This window comes from Pseudorca crassidens, chromosome 2 (assembly GCF_039906515.1).
Source record: "Pseudorca crassidens isolate mPseCra1 chromosome 2, mPseCra1.hap1, whole genome shotgun sequence".
NCBI classification, from domain to species: Eukaryota; Metazoa; Chordata; class Mammalia; order Artiodactyla; family Delphinidae; genus Pseudorca; species Pseudorca crassidens.
Genome location: NC_090297.1, coordinates 128,940,614 through 128,957,055, shown reverse-complemented (window position 1 = coordinate 128,957,055; position 16,442 = coordinate 128,940,614). Strand labels below are relative to the sequence as shown.

At 40.3% G+C, this 16,442-nt stretch overlaps 1 protein-coding gene across 8 annotated transcripts in view; it reads left to right on the top strand.

Moving 5' to 3' along the window:
- The window catches only part of LOC137219707 (ankyrin repeat domain-containing protein 45-like), a 150,938-nt gene that overhangs the window by 43,572 nt on the left and 90,924 nt on the right, over positions 1–16,442 (top strand). For 5 of the 8 annotated variants that reach the window (XR_010941217.1, XR_010941216.1, XM_067728672.1 and 2 more), the window contains exon 6: positions 15,783–15,944. Coding sequence is in view for 6 of the 8 variants with exons in the window: in XM_067728672.1 (XP_067584773.1) it covers positions 15,783–15,944 (162 nt within the window). In the remaining 2 variants the exon portion in view is untranslated. The other 3 variants (XM_067728671.1, XM_067728669.1, XM_067728670.1) reach the window with 3 other exon arrangements.

The following is a 16,442-nucleotide window of genomic DNA, read 5'->3' as shown; positions in this document are numbered from 1 at the left end:
CCATCTTAAAAATTTTTTGGAATAGTTTGAGAAGGTTAGGTATTAACTCTTCTTTGTATGTTTGGTACAATTCTTCTGTGAAGCCATTTAGTCATGTCTTTTGCTTTCTGGAAGTTTTTAAAATTACAGTTTCAATTTCACAGGTAATGATTGGTCTGTCCAGATTGTCTATTTCTTCTTGATTTAGTCTTTGAAAGTTGTGTTTTTCTGGAAATTTGACCATTTCTTCTAGGTTGTTCAATTTGTTGGCATGTAACTGTTCATAATATTCTCTTATGATTTTTTTTGTATCTCTGTGATAGCAGTTGTTATTTCTCCTCTTTCATTTCTTGTTTATTTGGGTCTTCTCTCTTTTTTTTCTTGATGAGCCTGGCTAAAGGTTTATCAATTTTATTTACCTTTTCAAAAAACCAATTCTTGGATTCATTGATCTTTTCTGTTGTTTTTTGATCTCTGTTTGTTTTCGCTCTGATATTTATTTTTTTCTTTCCATCTGCTAACTTTGGGCTTTGTTTGTTTTTCTAATTCCTTTTTTTAAAATGACAGTACTTTAAATTTATTATTTATTGTATTTATTTATTTTGGCTGTGCTGGGTCTTAGTTGCGGCATGCGGGATCTTCATTGTGGTATGTGGGATCTTTAATTCTGACATGTGGACATCTTATTTGCGGCATGCGGACTTCTTAGTTGTGGCATGCAGGCTTCTTAGTAGCAGCATGTGGGCTTCTTAGTTGCGGCACACGGGCTTCTTAGTTGCAGCATGTGAACTCTTAGTTGTGGCATACATGTGGGATCTAGTTCCCCGACAGGGACCAAACCCCTGCCCCCTGCATTGGGAGCATGGATTCTTACCCAGTGGACCACCAGGGAAGTTCCTCTAATTCCTTTACATGGAAGGTTAGGTTGTTTATTTAAGATATTTTTGTTTCTTGAGGTATACCTATATTGCTATAAACTTTCCTCTTAGAACTGCCTTTCCTACATCCTCTATAGATTTTGGAAAGTTGTGTTTCCATTTTTGTTTGTCTTGAGGTATTTTCTGTTTTTCTCTTTGATTTATTTATTGACTCATTGGTTTTTTAGTAGCATGTTGTTTAGTCTCCACATGTATGTATTTTTCTTCTTACTGTTGAATTGTAAAGGTTTTTATGTATCTTGGGCACAAGTCTCTTATCAGATATATGACTTGAAAATATTTTCTCCCATTATGTGGATTATCTTTTCATTTTCTTAATTGTGTTCTTTGAAGCACAAAAGGCTTTAAGTTTGATGAAGTTGAATTTATCTATTTTTTCTTTTGCTGATTGTGCTTTGTGTCATATCTAAGAAACATTGCCTTATCTAAAGTCACCAATATTTACTTTTATGTTTTTTTGTAAGAGTTTTGTAGTTTTTTTAGCCCTTATGTCTAAACATGTCTGTGATCCATTTTAAGTTAATTTTTGTATATGGTGTGAGCTAGGGGGTCCAGCTTCATTCTTTTGTATGTGGATACCCAGTACTTAAAATTTTTATGTTTATCGAAAGGAGCCATGGTTTTTTAAAGGTTAAGGCACTGAATCTGTTCTAGGTAGTATGACAAACTGTCCCTTGCCAACTGTACCTAATGTCGAATGAGCATACACATAGCACTCTCCTAGGTCCCCTGAAGGGAAATAGATGCCTTTGCACCATCCTTGTCTTTAAGGAGTCCACCAACCACTTTGTGAGTAAACATGCCTACTTGAAAAGATAAACTAAGAGCTGTGTATGTTCAGGGAAGCCTAAGCATAAAGGGAAGGCATCATGAAGAAAGAGGAATTACCTGAAAAGATAGGTAACCAAGGTGGAATATGTAGGGAATTCTGGAATGAAACACAACATAATGATGAAAAGTTGAAATATGGGACTAAGGAAGTGGTCAGTATCCATCTGGCTGATTGTAGTTGAGTACACTTTAAGGAAGAGTAGAAAATAAGGTTGGAAAGTTAGCTTGTGATCATTTCATTAATAGTACTGAATTAGGGACTTTCCTGGTGGTGCAGTGGTTAAGAATCTATCTGCCAATGCAGGGGACACAGGTTCGATCCCTGCACCGGGAGGATCCCACATGCCATGGAGCAGCTAAGCCTGTGTGCCACAACTACTGAGCCTGCACTCTAGGGCCCACAAGCCACAGCTACTGAGCCCACGCGATGCAACTACTGAAGCCCGTGTGCCTAGAGCCTGTGCTCTGCAACAAGAGATGCTTCCGCAATGAGAAGCCCACGCACTGCAATGAAGAGTAGCCCCCGCTCGTTGCAACTAGAGAAAGCCCGTGCATAGCAATGAAGACCTAACACAGCCAAAAATAAAATAAATAAATTTTTAAAAAGTACTGAATTATAAGCTTCAAAGTTTGGACTTTACTTTCAATGCAGTGGGTTGCCATTAAAGGCTTTGTTTGGGGTAGGAGAGACGAGGGATTAAGTAGTGGAGAATAATCTGGCTGTCCTTGCAAAATGGATTGGTGGGAGAAGAGACCAGAGAGAGTGAGACCAGTATAGTCCAGGAATGAAATGGTTAAGACGAGTTGTTGGTTATACAGTTCACTTCCCACCTTTCCCCCCCAAGCTACCACTATTATTAGTCTGGCCCAACAACCCTCCCTCCTTCCCTTCTCATCTCTGAGGAAGAATTGCAGAGGCTCCAATCAAGATGGTGGAATAGAACGATGTGGAGCTCACCTTTTCCCACAAATACATAATGAATACATCTACATGTGGAACAGTTATCACAGAATACCTATTGAATTCTGGCAGAAAATCTCAGACATGCAGAAGTGCGAGGAAGATCTCCATGTAACTGGGTAGGATGAAAGAAAAAAAAAAAAAAAAGGAAGCAAGCAGGATAGGACCTGTGCCCCTGGGAGAGAGCTATGAAAGAGGAAAGGTTCTCGTACCCTGGGAAGCCCCCGCACTGGTGGAGAGATCACCTGGGACAGAAAGGGAGCTTCAGAGGCTTGGAGGAGAGCGTAGAAGCTGGTTTGCAGCAGGAAGAACAGAGAGAGACCGGCACAGAGGACCTGTGCTGCCTTGCTGAAGTCCCCAGTCTGAGATGTGGACCTACATGTGAGGGCTGTTTGCAAAAACTCGGGCTTCAGAGGACAGACCTGGGGAGAGTACTGGGGTTAACCCTGCGGAGGCAGCCTGAAGGGCCTGGAGTGTGGTAAGGGCTGCAACCAGGATGTTGCAGGATGTATGTTGCAGGATGTATGTGGAAGAAGCCTGGCCCACCGTAGAAGTGAAGTGCCATTGTTAAGAGGCACTCGAAGAGAAGGATAGGACCCGCCATTGCAACCTCACTTTTGGCATGCTTACGGCCAGTGTGTGCCGCCATTGAAACCCCATTGTTAATGCATAAGTGAAGTGGGGGGTGGGGCTTGCCATAGCAGCCTCTTTCTCATTGCCACCTCTATGAGCTCTGGGAGCATGCAAGCACCAGCAGGTTGCCCACACGTGGAGGCGGGGTGGAAAGCAGAGCCTTCCCCCCGTGGCATGTGATCCACAGCACCGCCGCTTGCTTTGTAAACTCAGTGCCTGTGGGACATCCGAGTGGACAACGGGTGCTCCTATGGCTGGGACGGGTCTGGCCTTAGCAGCTGTGGGCTTTGTGGCTGCATGCACGTGGAGGTGGGGCCAGAGTCTGGGCTACTTCCCTAGCTCCCATGGCAGGTCCAGGTGCGCAACTGCTGTGGTCCTGGTACCTGACTTCAGTGGATTGACGCCTATGGATCTGTGCTGGTGGCTTTGTGATCACAGCGCCTGAGGGGCACCAGGGCTGATAGCCTGCATTCCCACAGTGGAGGCGGGGCCGAGGGTAGTGTGCACAACAGTGTACTTTGTGAGCTCATGCAGTGGGTGACAGGTGACATCACAGAGTGAACTCCCCGATGGACAGCTCCGATGGAGGAATACTCAGTGGCTTCTCTTCCAGTGGGAGCGCTCCAATCCTGCCTATGTCACACTGCAGCTTAGAAATGGATCTGGGGGCTTCTATGCCAACAACTAGGGAGCAGACCCTGCCCCCAGCAGGGCTGTAACAACCACAGAGCAAAGAGGAGGCCCCGTTCAACATCCAACACCTACTCTGTTCTCCACAACATCAGTCATATCCCCGTCAGTGGGATAACAGCCAGCAGACACTGAGGAAAGATGTGGCAGCCATCCATACTAAAAAACAGCCCTTGCACCAAAAATATTAAACCCACACAAGCTACACAGGGACACTTCTACATAAAAATAGCCCTCCAAGACCACAGTAGATAATTGTTTCTACTAAACTCATAGAGTAAGAGAAATATAAGTAAACTGAAGAATGAGAGGGACCACTCCCAATTAAAAGATCAAGAGAATTCCCCTGAAAGAACAAATAATGAAACAGGCCTCTTCAGTCTAATAGACACCGAGTTTAAAAAGGAGGTACTGAAAATACTGAAGGAATTAAGAAGGGCTATTGATAGAAATGCAGATTACTGTAAAAAGGACCAGGAACTATAAAGAGGAACCAAGACAAATTAAAAGACTTATTTGCTGAGATGAAAGCTGAGTTTAAGGCAATAAGTAGCAGATTGAATAATGTAGAAGAACAAATAAGTGATCTGCAAGTTAGAATAATGGAAATCACCCAATCAGAACAGCAGACAGAAAGCCAAATGAAAAAAAATTGAAAGCAATATAAGAGACCTATGGGATAATATAAAGCACGCCAGTCTACACATAATAAGCATCCCAGAAGGAGAAGAAAGAGAAAAGGGAATCAAAAATGTATTTGAAGAAATTATGGCTGAAAACTCCCCAAACCTAAAGAAGGAAACATATCCAGGTACAGGAAGCACGAAGGGTCCCAAACATGATGAACCCAAACAGACCTACACCAAGATATACTCTAATTAAAATGGCAAAAGTGAAAGATAAAGGGAGGATTCTAAAGGCAGCAAGAGGAAAACAAGGAGTTAATTACAAGGAAACCCCCATAAGGCTATCAGCTGATTTCTCTACAGAAATGTTGCAAGCCAGAAGGGAGTAGCAAGATATATTCAAAGTCCTGAAGGGAAAAATCTGCAATATAGGATACTCTACCTGGCAAGATTATCATTTAAAATAGGAGAGATAAAGAATTTCTCAGACAAGCAAAAGCTAAAAGAATACAGCAATATTAAACCTGTTCTAAAGGAAATATTGAAAGGTCTTCTCTAAATAGAAAAGAAGCAAGAATCTATAGGAAAGAGAAAATCACAATTGGAAAGTAAATTACTTAAATAAATCAGTACACAGATTTTTTTTTTTTGGGTCAAGTTTCATGGTTTTATTAACACAAATACAATGTGCCCATGAGCAATCTATTCATTTTCTCTTTCTTTCTTTTTTTTTTTTTTTTTGCGGTATGCAGGCCTCTCACTGTTGTGGCCTCTCCCGCTGCGGAGCACAGGCTCCAGATGTGCAGGCTCAGCGGCCATAGCTCACGGGCCCAGCCGCTCGGCAGCATGTGGGATCTTCCTGGACCGGGTCACGAACCGGTGTCCCCTGCATCGGCAGGCAGACTCTCAACCACTGCGCCACCTGGGAAGCCCTCTATTCATTTTCTTTGCTGCATAGCCTGGTGTTGGGATTGGTGACTGTGGTAGCTAGCTGGGCTGCTCTTTCCACAATGGTTTTGTGGTTCTTGGAGGAGATGTGAGCAATCTCAGCACAGTAAGATTTGTTGCACAACAGTGGCGCTTCAAGCTCCTTGACATTGTGGACCAGGAACTTCCAGATGCTGCTGGGCAGCATCTGCTTTGTTTTCTTGTTGCTCCCATAACCAATGTTGGGCATCAAGATCTGGCCCTTGAATCTCCTGTGCATCCTGTTGTCAGTGCTTCTGGATTTCTGTCAGTTCTGCTTAATTTTGACATATTGATCTGACTGGTGCTTGATGACCTTCTTGGTCCTCTTTTTGACAACCTTGGGCTTTACGAGGAGTCTGTCCAACAAATTGGACAACTTAGAACAAATGGACACATTTCTAGAAACACACAGTCTACCAAAACTGAATCAAAAAGATATAGGTAATTTGAATAGACTGATCTCTAGAAGTGAAATAGAATCTGTTATAAAAAAAATTCCCTACAAACAAAAGTCCGGGACCAGATGGCGTCACAGGAGAATTCTACCAAACATACAAAGAAGAACTTATACCGATCCTTCTCAAACTCTTCCAAAAGACTGAAGAGGAGGGAACACTCCCACTATCACCCTGATACCAAAACCAGACAAAGACACAACCAAAAAAGAAAATTACAGGCCAATGTCTCTGATGAATATAGATGCAAAAATTCTCAACAAAATACTAGCAAAATGAATCCAACAACATATAAAAAACATCATACACCATGACCAAGTTGGATTTATCCCAGTGTCACAAGGTTGGTTCAACATATGCAAGTCAATCAGTGTGATACACCACATCAATAACAGACAAAAACCACATGTTCCTCTCATTAGATGCAGAAAAAGCGTTTGATAAAATTCAACATCCATTCATGATAAAAACTCTTATGAAAGTGGGTATAGAGGGAATATTATCTCAACATAATAAAAGCTATTTATGACAAACCCACAGCCAATACAGTACTCAACAGTGAAAAGCTGAAAGCCTTCCCGCTAAAATCTGGAACAAGACAGGATGCCCACTCTCACCACCTCTATTCAACATAGTTTTGGAAGTACTAGCCACAGCAATCAGACAAGAAAAAGAAATAAAAGATATCCATATTGGTAGGGAAGAGATAAAATTGTCATTATATGCAGATGACATGATACTATATATTGAAAACCATAAAGACTCCACACAAAAACTATCAGAACTGATAATTGCATTCAGGAAGGTAACAGGATACAAGATTAACATACAGAAATTGGTTGCATTTCTTTACACGAACAAAGAAATGTCAGAAAGGGAATGTAAAAAGAAAATCCCTTTTAAAATTGCATCAAAAAAATACTTAAGAATAAACCTGACCAAGGAGATGAAAGACTTATATGCTGAGAACTATAAAACATGAATAAAGGAAATTGAAGATGATTCAAAGAAATGGAAAGATATCCCATGCTCTTGGATTGGAAGAATTAATATTGTTAAGATGGCCATACTGCTCAAAGCAATCTACAGATTTAATGCGATCCCTATCAAATTGCCCATGATATTTTTCACAGAACTAGAACAAATAAGCCTAAAGTTTATATGGAACCATAAAAGACCCAGAATTGCCAAAGCAATCCTGAGGAAAAAGAACAAAGCAGGAGACATAACCCTCCCAGACTTCAGACAATACTGCAAAACTACAGTAATCAAAACAGCATGGTATTGGCACAAAAACAGACATATGGATCAGTGGAACAGAATAGAAGGCCCTAAAATAAACCCACACACCTGTGGTTGATTAATCTTTGACATAGGAGGCAAGAATACACAATGGGAAAAAGACAGTCTCTTCAGCAAGTGGTGCTGGCAGTTGGACAGCCACATGTAGATCCATGAAGTTAGAACACACCCTCACACCATACACAAAAATAAATTCAAAATGGCTTAAAGACTTAAATATAAGACATGACACCATAAAACTCTTAGAAGAGAACATAGGAATAACATTCTCAGACATAAATCGTAGCAATGTTTTCTTAGGTCAGTCTCCCAAGGCAGTAGAAATAAAAGCAAAAATAAACCAATGGGACCTAATCAAACTTAAAAGCTTTGAGAAAATATTTGCAAATGATGCCACCGACAAGGGCTTAATTTCCAAAATATACAAATGGCTCATACAACTCAATAACAAAAAAACAACCCAATCAAAATATGGGCAGAAGACCTAAATAGACATTTCTCCAAAGAAGACATACAGATGGCCAATAAACACATGAAAAGATGTTTATCATCATTAATTATTAGAGAAATGCAAATCAAAACTACAATGAGGTGCAACCTCACATCAGTCAGAATGGCCATCATTAAAAAGTCTACAAGAAACAAATGCTGGAGAGGGTGTGGAGAAAAGCGAACCCTCCTGTGCTGTTGGTAGGAATGTAAATTGCTGCAGCCACTGTGGAAAACAGTATGTAAGTTCCTCAAAAAACTAAAAATAGAGTTGCCATGTGATCTAGCAATCCCACTTCTGGGCATATATCCAGAAACAATTGTAATTCAAAAAGATACATGCACCCTTATATTCATAGCAGCACTATTAACAATAGCCAAGACATGGAGACAACCTAGATGTCCCTCAACAGATGAATGGATAAAGGTGTGGTACATATATGCAACAGAATGCTACTCAGCCGTAAAAAAGAATGAAATAATGCCATTTGCAGCAATATGGATGGACCTAGAGAAAGAGAAAGGCAAATATGATGATACCACGTACATGTGGAATCTAAAATATGACACAAATGAACTTATCTACGAAACAGAAACAGACTCACAGACATAGAGAACAGGCTTGTGTTTGCCAAGGGGGGGTAGGGGAGGGATGGGTTGGGAGTTTGTAATTAGCAGATGCAAATTATTATATATAGAATGGATAAACAACAAGGTTCTACTGTATAGCAGAGGGAACTATAGTCAATATTCTGTAATAAGCCATAATGGAAAAGAATATGAAAAAGAATATATATGTATATATACATATATATGTATAACTGAATCACTTTCTGTACAGCAGAAATTAACACAACATTGTAAATATAATATACTTCAATTAAAAAAAATTGCCTCTTTACCCAAGTCCTCTCTGTCCCCTCCAAGCACCCCAGTATCTTGCATGTTCATATTATAGAAATGTTAGATCTTGATGGAACCTCTGAAATGACCCCCTTGTTTTACAATGAAGAAAGTGCAGACACATGAGGTTAAGCAGTTTATTCACATGGCTGAATTAGGAACAGTAATACTGATTATATAAGTGTGATCTCACAGCTTTAAATATTAAAAAAAAAGGTGGGAATACTTGAATTGACATACAAACATCAAGGTTTCATTAATGACTGGTTCAGCCTTGGACATTATGATTTATTTCATGCCCATTGTTTTTAAAAACTGGCTTCATTTTTGTTTGCTATAGCAAGCTAATTAAATGTAATTTAAAAATCTGCTTCCTTTCAGGTCAAGTGAAAAGTGCCAAATCTGTATTCTAAGCCATGGTCAGAAAAGAAGTCTTATAAAAGGCCGCATCTTCTTCTATATCTATAAAGGCAAACCTATTCATGCCGACTGAAGTTAAATAGATGTGGGGTTTTATAAAAATGTTTAAGTATGAAATTAAATCACCCTCGTTTCGTTTTACCCCATTCAGCATGCTTATGTCCAGACTCTCTGGCCTTGCCTCTGCCTCTGCAAGTCAGTTTCATGTGAGTTCCACGTACTCCTTCCAGAGAGCACTTGGCTGTGAGTCACTCACAAAGACCATATGGAAGCTTTAAAAGCTACTTAGAGAATCTAACAGTTTTCTGTGTAACTGAGGCAGGAAATTTCTGTTCAGGTGAGGAATTCTATTAAAAAAAAAAAAAGACATGTTGGCCATTTCCAGAAGAAAAATTTGTTCTCCCTCTCTCAAAAGGGAAGCTATGGGATGACATTCTGGAGCAAGGAAATATTAAGGATGGTTTGAATCAGGGTCCTCTGCTTATACAGCTATTACTTTTTTATGTCCAAATTAAAATTCACCTTTAAGGTGGGATATAGTCTCTTAGTAAATCTTCCTGTTTATCTTTAACACCCTTGTCTTTAAATTAATAAATACAAATCTGTTTAGTTTTATATTTAGATTTCCCCTACTCAGTAGGTTTAGCAATATAGTTATTATATCTGTACTACCTGCCATTTTCCTTTTGTTTTATATTACCTACATTTTAGATATCATTGTTGGTTTCATATTAGTGATTTGGAATGTCCTTTTATCTACTTTGTCTAAGAGTCCCTGAACCTTCTACTACTCTGTGACTTTCCGGAAAAGTTTTATAGAAAGAAAATTATTCTCTTCTTTGTCCCATCCTGAAAGCTAGTTTTTTGTTGTTGAGGGGAAGGAAAAGAAATGAGCAATTCGGTAATTCCTTGTCAGTTGGCATTTTCTCAACCATGATTTTGAGGTAACACTGTCTCACAAATTTAAAAGTTTTGAGATTTTTTTTTTATGTATGAGCAATTCAGTTTCAGTTGCCTTAAGCAGAAGAAAAGGGCAATGACTCTCACTCCCCTCTCTGGTAGATCCAGTGGGTGTTTATGGAGTAGTGCAAAGAAGACCTTTGTTTGCTCCGTTCTCTTAATATTGTAGATTGTGAGAAGTCTATTATCTTTAAGCACCGCAATAATTTGGGAAAAGGCCAGGTGCCGTTTTTGTTATTTCTACTCTAATTCTACATTTTCTGAGCCTTGATCTTGAATATGACAATATTCAATTATATTGTCAATTATACCTCAATAAAGCTGAAAAAAAGTCAATCCTGACCCTTGGCGAGGCAATCTGTAATTCTCCATTCCATGACCTCTATCCCCAGTGTTAGGAAGAATTAATCCCTCCTTCTTTGGGGCACCCATAGCATTAATAGCTTCATACTGTATTCTATTTAATTGTTCACATGTGAACTATTGAGCTTTTTGAGGGTAGGGGCTTTGTCTTGTTTTTCTTCATTCCTAAAGAACCTGTAACATAGTAAGTTAGTAAATAATAGTTGAATGAATTCTCTTTCGGTGCCACGTTTTTCATAGAACTCAGTAGTCTTCATTCATCTATAAAGCTTGTTCGCCTTAATAGAAATGAATCCTGAATCCTTTTCTCCATATTTTGCTAGTGTCAGTGCCCTATTTCCACTCCTGCTCCTCCAGAAGACAAGCCACACACACGTCGAGCATTATGACTGTATATCTAGTTTCTTCTCTAATTGTCTATTTTTAAACTTTCTTCTTGAATGCCACATTACTTTTTAGGCATATGAACCTGGTGATTACCAAGGAATTCCTGGATCTCATTTCAAAGATTTCATTGTTGTGACAGTCTGAATATACATTTATATCTGTAGATCTGTTACTTTAGTATGTTTTGAGAGATACGATATGTCTTGTGACCTATTGTTGCATTGAATTATAAGTATATTCACAGGAGTGTGAAAGGTCCTTATACTTTGAGTTTTAGCTATTACTCGAGTAGCTGCATGACTTTTTCCACACACCCACAGAATAATTAATTACTATTTCAAGGTGCATACTAGTAAATTAAAAATCACATTATTTGAGAGGTAGTAAAGCAAAGGCTACATTAAGTGTTCTGATAACTTCTAGATAGTGGTTCCTTAGGCTTTTGTATTTTTTTTCATTGATTAGAAAACTGTAAAAAAATAAAAAAGGGAGGAGATTGGTATGACATCATTAAGAAAACAGCTATTATCTGTTATTGCTATCATTTAAGAGAAGAAAAGACATATTAACACCAAAAAAGGGGAAGATATGATTTCAGTGTAAGGCTCTGCTCTTTAAGTTGAATAAATTAAGTTTTATTATAGACTTTTATGTTTTCATTTCGCTATATGTGATGGAATTTTGTTATGAATCACAACTGGCATATGGTCTACCCTTTGAGAACTGCTCTAGACTGAGCTAAAGCAGTCAGACTGCTACTTAGGCTACCATGATGCCCCAAATTATAAAGGGCTGATAGTCCATCCCAATGTTTCATCTAATTTGTGATAGATTGTATTTTCCAAGATGGTCGCATCTCCCATCCCACGGTCATGACATTCCTGACATAGGGAGGTGGGTCTCTGTTCTCTCATCATGAACCTGGGCAGGCCTGTGATTACAGTAGAAGTAATACTATGTGATTTCCATAGATCATAAAAGATAAAAGGTGATACAGTTTCTACCTAGTTCTCTTGAGATGCTGGCTTGGAGAGACCCATATGGACAGGCACTGAGGCCCTGGCTGAGCTCCAGCCAGCAGTCATCAGTGATACAGGTGAGTCATCTTGGAAGTGGATCCTCCAGTGGAGCCACCACAGCCAATGCTGTATGGAGCAGAGACAAGCCTCTGTTGAGCCCTGCCAAAATTGTTGATCTCAGCCAAATAAATGATTGTTGTTCTAAACTACTAAGGTTTGTGTCTGTTTGTTATGCAGCAATGTATAGCATAAAAATTTTGGAACCAGGAAGTGAGAAATTGACATAACAAACCCTAAAATGTGGCGTTGCCATTTTGGGACTGGGTAGTAGGCAGATGCTGGAAGGGGCCAGAGGGGAGTGTTAGTGAAAGCCTGCAGAGCCTTAGATTATTAGCAGAATCTTTAAGGCTGTCTAGGAGGCTATTAGTGGGAATTTACAGGAAAGAGAGGAAAATATCATTAGAAGCTGGAGAAAAGGGGCCCTTGTTATGTGATGGTGGTAAGTTTGGCCACACTTTTGTCTAAGTAATGAGCTCAGTGATCCTGCTAAGGACTTTTCCAGTGTTCAACTGCTACCTGGATTCTCCTACTAAAATATGAGAGGAGAGAGATGAGCTGAAAAGGAACAGTTCAGTTTTCAAATAACATTTAAAAGAAATATAAAGGATTCAGTATTTGCTAGGTTTGAAAATAAAATTAGTTCTCATTTCTAGCCTTTCTAGATGGCAGAAAATTCTCAAACTAAGAAACGGCTTCTGAGAAAAGGTAAAATCTCAGGCAGGATTGTGAGGTCATTTTTTAAGACCTCAGAGATATCCAGGTGGTGTGTCATGGAAACTTTCAGACTCAGCAAAGCTTTTCTCAGTCTCAGACTTGAGGTGTGCTTTCTCAGTGCAGCTGGGAAGGTGGCCTCTAGCTGTTCTAGGCAGTCATCACCACAACTAAACTCAAATGGAAAGAGAGCAGCTCTCTCCCAATAATGGTATATATATCAAGGCATCATCTGATTGGTCTTGTCTGAGTCCCATGCTCTGAACCAATCACAGTGTTAGGGGGTTGGGGAACTATGACTAATCAACCTGTCATGTGCCTGTCTTAGACAGTATAGTCTATCGTCAAAAGATGGAGTTTGGGGGAAACACACTGGAAAGCCTCTCACCTCTCAACATTCAAAGCCACCAACGTCTGTTCAACTGGCTCTACCAAAAATAGTGAAATATACATTTATTATTGCTTTCTTTTTTGCTCTATGGGAAATACTGTTATGTAGAGAAATGTGGTCATCTCTGTGTATTTTAGTTATGTGCTATCTGTAGCTCTCAGAACTATATGTAATCTAGAGCCGACTCTATGAATTTTGTTCAAGTTTTCTTGAGGTATGAGTATTTTTCCAAAAGCCATGGAGAATCTGACTTTGGAAATGTGAAACTGTATGAGTCTTACCTGGAGGGTCTAGGTGACCCAGGTGAGCCTGAGAGGACAGCAGTGGGATAGGAACTAGATAGAACTGGAAGGACATGACTCAAAGTGACCTGAGGAGGAGAGAAATCAAGGTGACAAACAATGTAGATAAGGTTAAGATGAAAATGGGAGAAAAGTTAGTGAACTTGGTAACCAGAAGAGTTCAGTAAGGGCAGGATGGGAATGAGTAAAGAATGGGTCTCTCAGGAGACAGCCTGAGAATAAGACATTTTTTTTTCAACATGGTCCTTGGGATTTATGGTAGGGGTGGACCCAGTGGCTTAAAGGAACCATACCAGATGACAGCAACAAAATGCTGTCAAGCATCTATTTTAGGGGAATGACATGTGAGTGCCAGTGGTGGTTGCTGCAGTCAGAGGGAGACATAGAGCTGTTGACTGATACTACTTAGTCTCAAGTAGGAATTGGGACTTTCGTTTGTTCACGTTTCCTTGATATAGTGATGGAGAAGATCGACGACAGAGTTAGTAATCTCACTGCTGTGGTATTATCCTTGGTGCCCAGGGGAAGAGGATTTGATTAGTGTGGCACAGGGATGAGAGGGTAGAATTTCATTGTCACAAAATAACTTCCTTGAAAGTAAACTACAAATTAATAGCTTGTTCATTTGTTTAAATTTATGCTGTATTTGTTTTTAATGATTAGATTTGAGGTAAAGATATCATGTTAGGCATCACAGAATTTGGGATGCATTTGTCCTGTGAAGAATGGGTGATATTGTTTCTTCAAGGACCAAAACCCAATGACAAATAGGAGTTAAGGAGGAAAAGGCGAAACTCCACTGAGAAGAAAAGAGAGATGGAAAAAGAGAAAACAGAAAATGATGAATGAAAGAGTCAGAGGGGAGACAAAGCAGTGTTGAAAAGGGTTAGGGTTGAAGAAAGAAAAACAGTATATATTAAGAAACCGTATAGGAGGAGGTTCCGTCTGCATGGTCCATGACCATTTCAGCCATTACATCAGGCAGAGAAAATCAGTTAAAACAGTTGTATATATAGACACAGCTTGAACATTAAGAAATGCAAATTTCCCTGGAACTGGGATCACTTAGCCTCTTCTGGATTGGGGGTGGGGATAATGTGTGTAACCAATCAGAATGAAAGTAAGTTGGCAAGAAACCAATAGGAATTAGGCATGAAAATGGCTTTCATGTGAAATCAGTTGGCAGTACTGTCTGTGGCAAACAGACACAGAGCTGAGGATTTTTTATGATTTTCGAGTGCCTTCATCTTGATTTCAACTCTGAACCTGCTTAGCTTTGGCAGAAGGTATTGCTGGTCTTAACAGTTTAGAGAACTTGATTTGAGAGTGATGCTGTAATGATGAGTGGGCTGTGAAGGTGGCAAGGATGTGAAGTGCTACTTGAGGGACAGGTTTGAAGATACAACGTTTTGAATCCCATCTCTGGCCCACCCTCTGCTTCACACCAAAATCATTGTGGCTTGCAGACCAAACAAATGCAAAATAAATATCCAAAGATGAGCTCCACAAATAATGGGGATACTTCAGGAGCCTCCAGGAATTTTAGGTTAACTCTAGCTGCAAGGAAAAGAAAAAGGGAATGAGCTCTTCTCAGGACCCCACATAGATTTGTGCAAGCTATGTCCTCCACAAAGGGGCAGCTGTGATGGAGGTGGGTATTGGGGCTGAAGTCCAGCCTGTTATTCATGTGCCAAGCCATGTGCCCTGTTGTTAGCAAGGGAGACTTTTCCTAATTCACTCAAAGCTACCATATGAGCAAACCTCAACTTTTGTCTCTTCCTTTGTTTTGAGGTTAGTTCACATCCTTCCCCATCCCCGACCTTAACTGACGTGACTCAGCTTTGACCTTGTTTCTCATTTGCCATTTTGGATTTGGAGGGGCCTGAGAGAAGAAAAAAGGGACAAGGGATGGCAGTAGTAAAAGAAAATTCTAGAATGATTTGTACCCGTGGAGAAAGAGTTCCCCCTCAAAGAGTTCAGTTCATCACATATTTATGGAGAGCCTGTTGTGTGCCGCATACTGTGTGCACAGCCTTAAGGAAAATCAGTAGTCAGCCTTGACCCTCAAGAAACTCACTGTCCAGTGGGGAAGGCAAAATCGTACAATACATGGTATGTGCAAAAATCAATACAATCCCTCCCCCGTACACACGGAGCAGTATGAGGAAGAAACACTAACACTGCTGTTAATGTTCTTAGAGCAAAGGTGGAACAGGCAGTATTAACATGTACCTTGTGGCAAGAAGAAATGTGCTTATATCTGACTATGGTATAATCTTAGGTAGAAAGAATGTGGATGGATTGGGTCCTGGCAAGTCTCATTTTCTTCTTTTTTGTGTATCATAACGGATTAGTCTGTACTAGTGAAAATGTCAACAGTAACTCTCATCCAGGTTCATCAATTGGGACTGAAAAAGCAATGGCAAAAGCAAACGTGTCCTTCTGGGTGCAAAAAGAAGGTAACCAGACTGATTTACTCTGTGGACGGTCAGCTGACTACATGCCAACAAAGGAGCATTTCCCAATTCTTGTATGTTCCACTGTTGTTTTGGGAGGTAGGTGGTTGGTTTCTTTTTGTTTTTTTTTTTGTTTTTTTTTGGGTATGCAGGCCTCTCACTGTTGTGGCCTCTCCCGTTGCGGAGCACAGGCTCCAGACGCGCAGGCTCAGCGGCCATGGCTCACGGGCCCAGCCGCTCCGCGGCATGTGGGATCCTCCCAGACCAGGGCACGAACCCGTGTCCCCTGCATCGGCAGGCGGACTCTCAACCACTGCGCCACCAGGGAAGCCCCAAGGTGGTTGTTTTTATACCTCATCTCTCCTCTGCCCTCTGAACCTTTCCTAGTGCAGAATGTAATCACAACAATAACAAAAGAAGGGGGCCAGTGAAATTATAAGATGCTACTGAATGCTATTAGTCTTGTTTCATTTATTTGTAAGTATCACCTATACTGTGCTCCTTCATTCAGTGACATTTGCTGAGCACAGCAGTGTGGAGAATAAGATAGTCCTTAAGCTCAAGGAGCCCTCTCGTGGGGGAGACAGGCAGACAGAT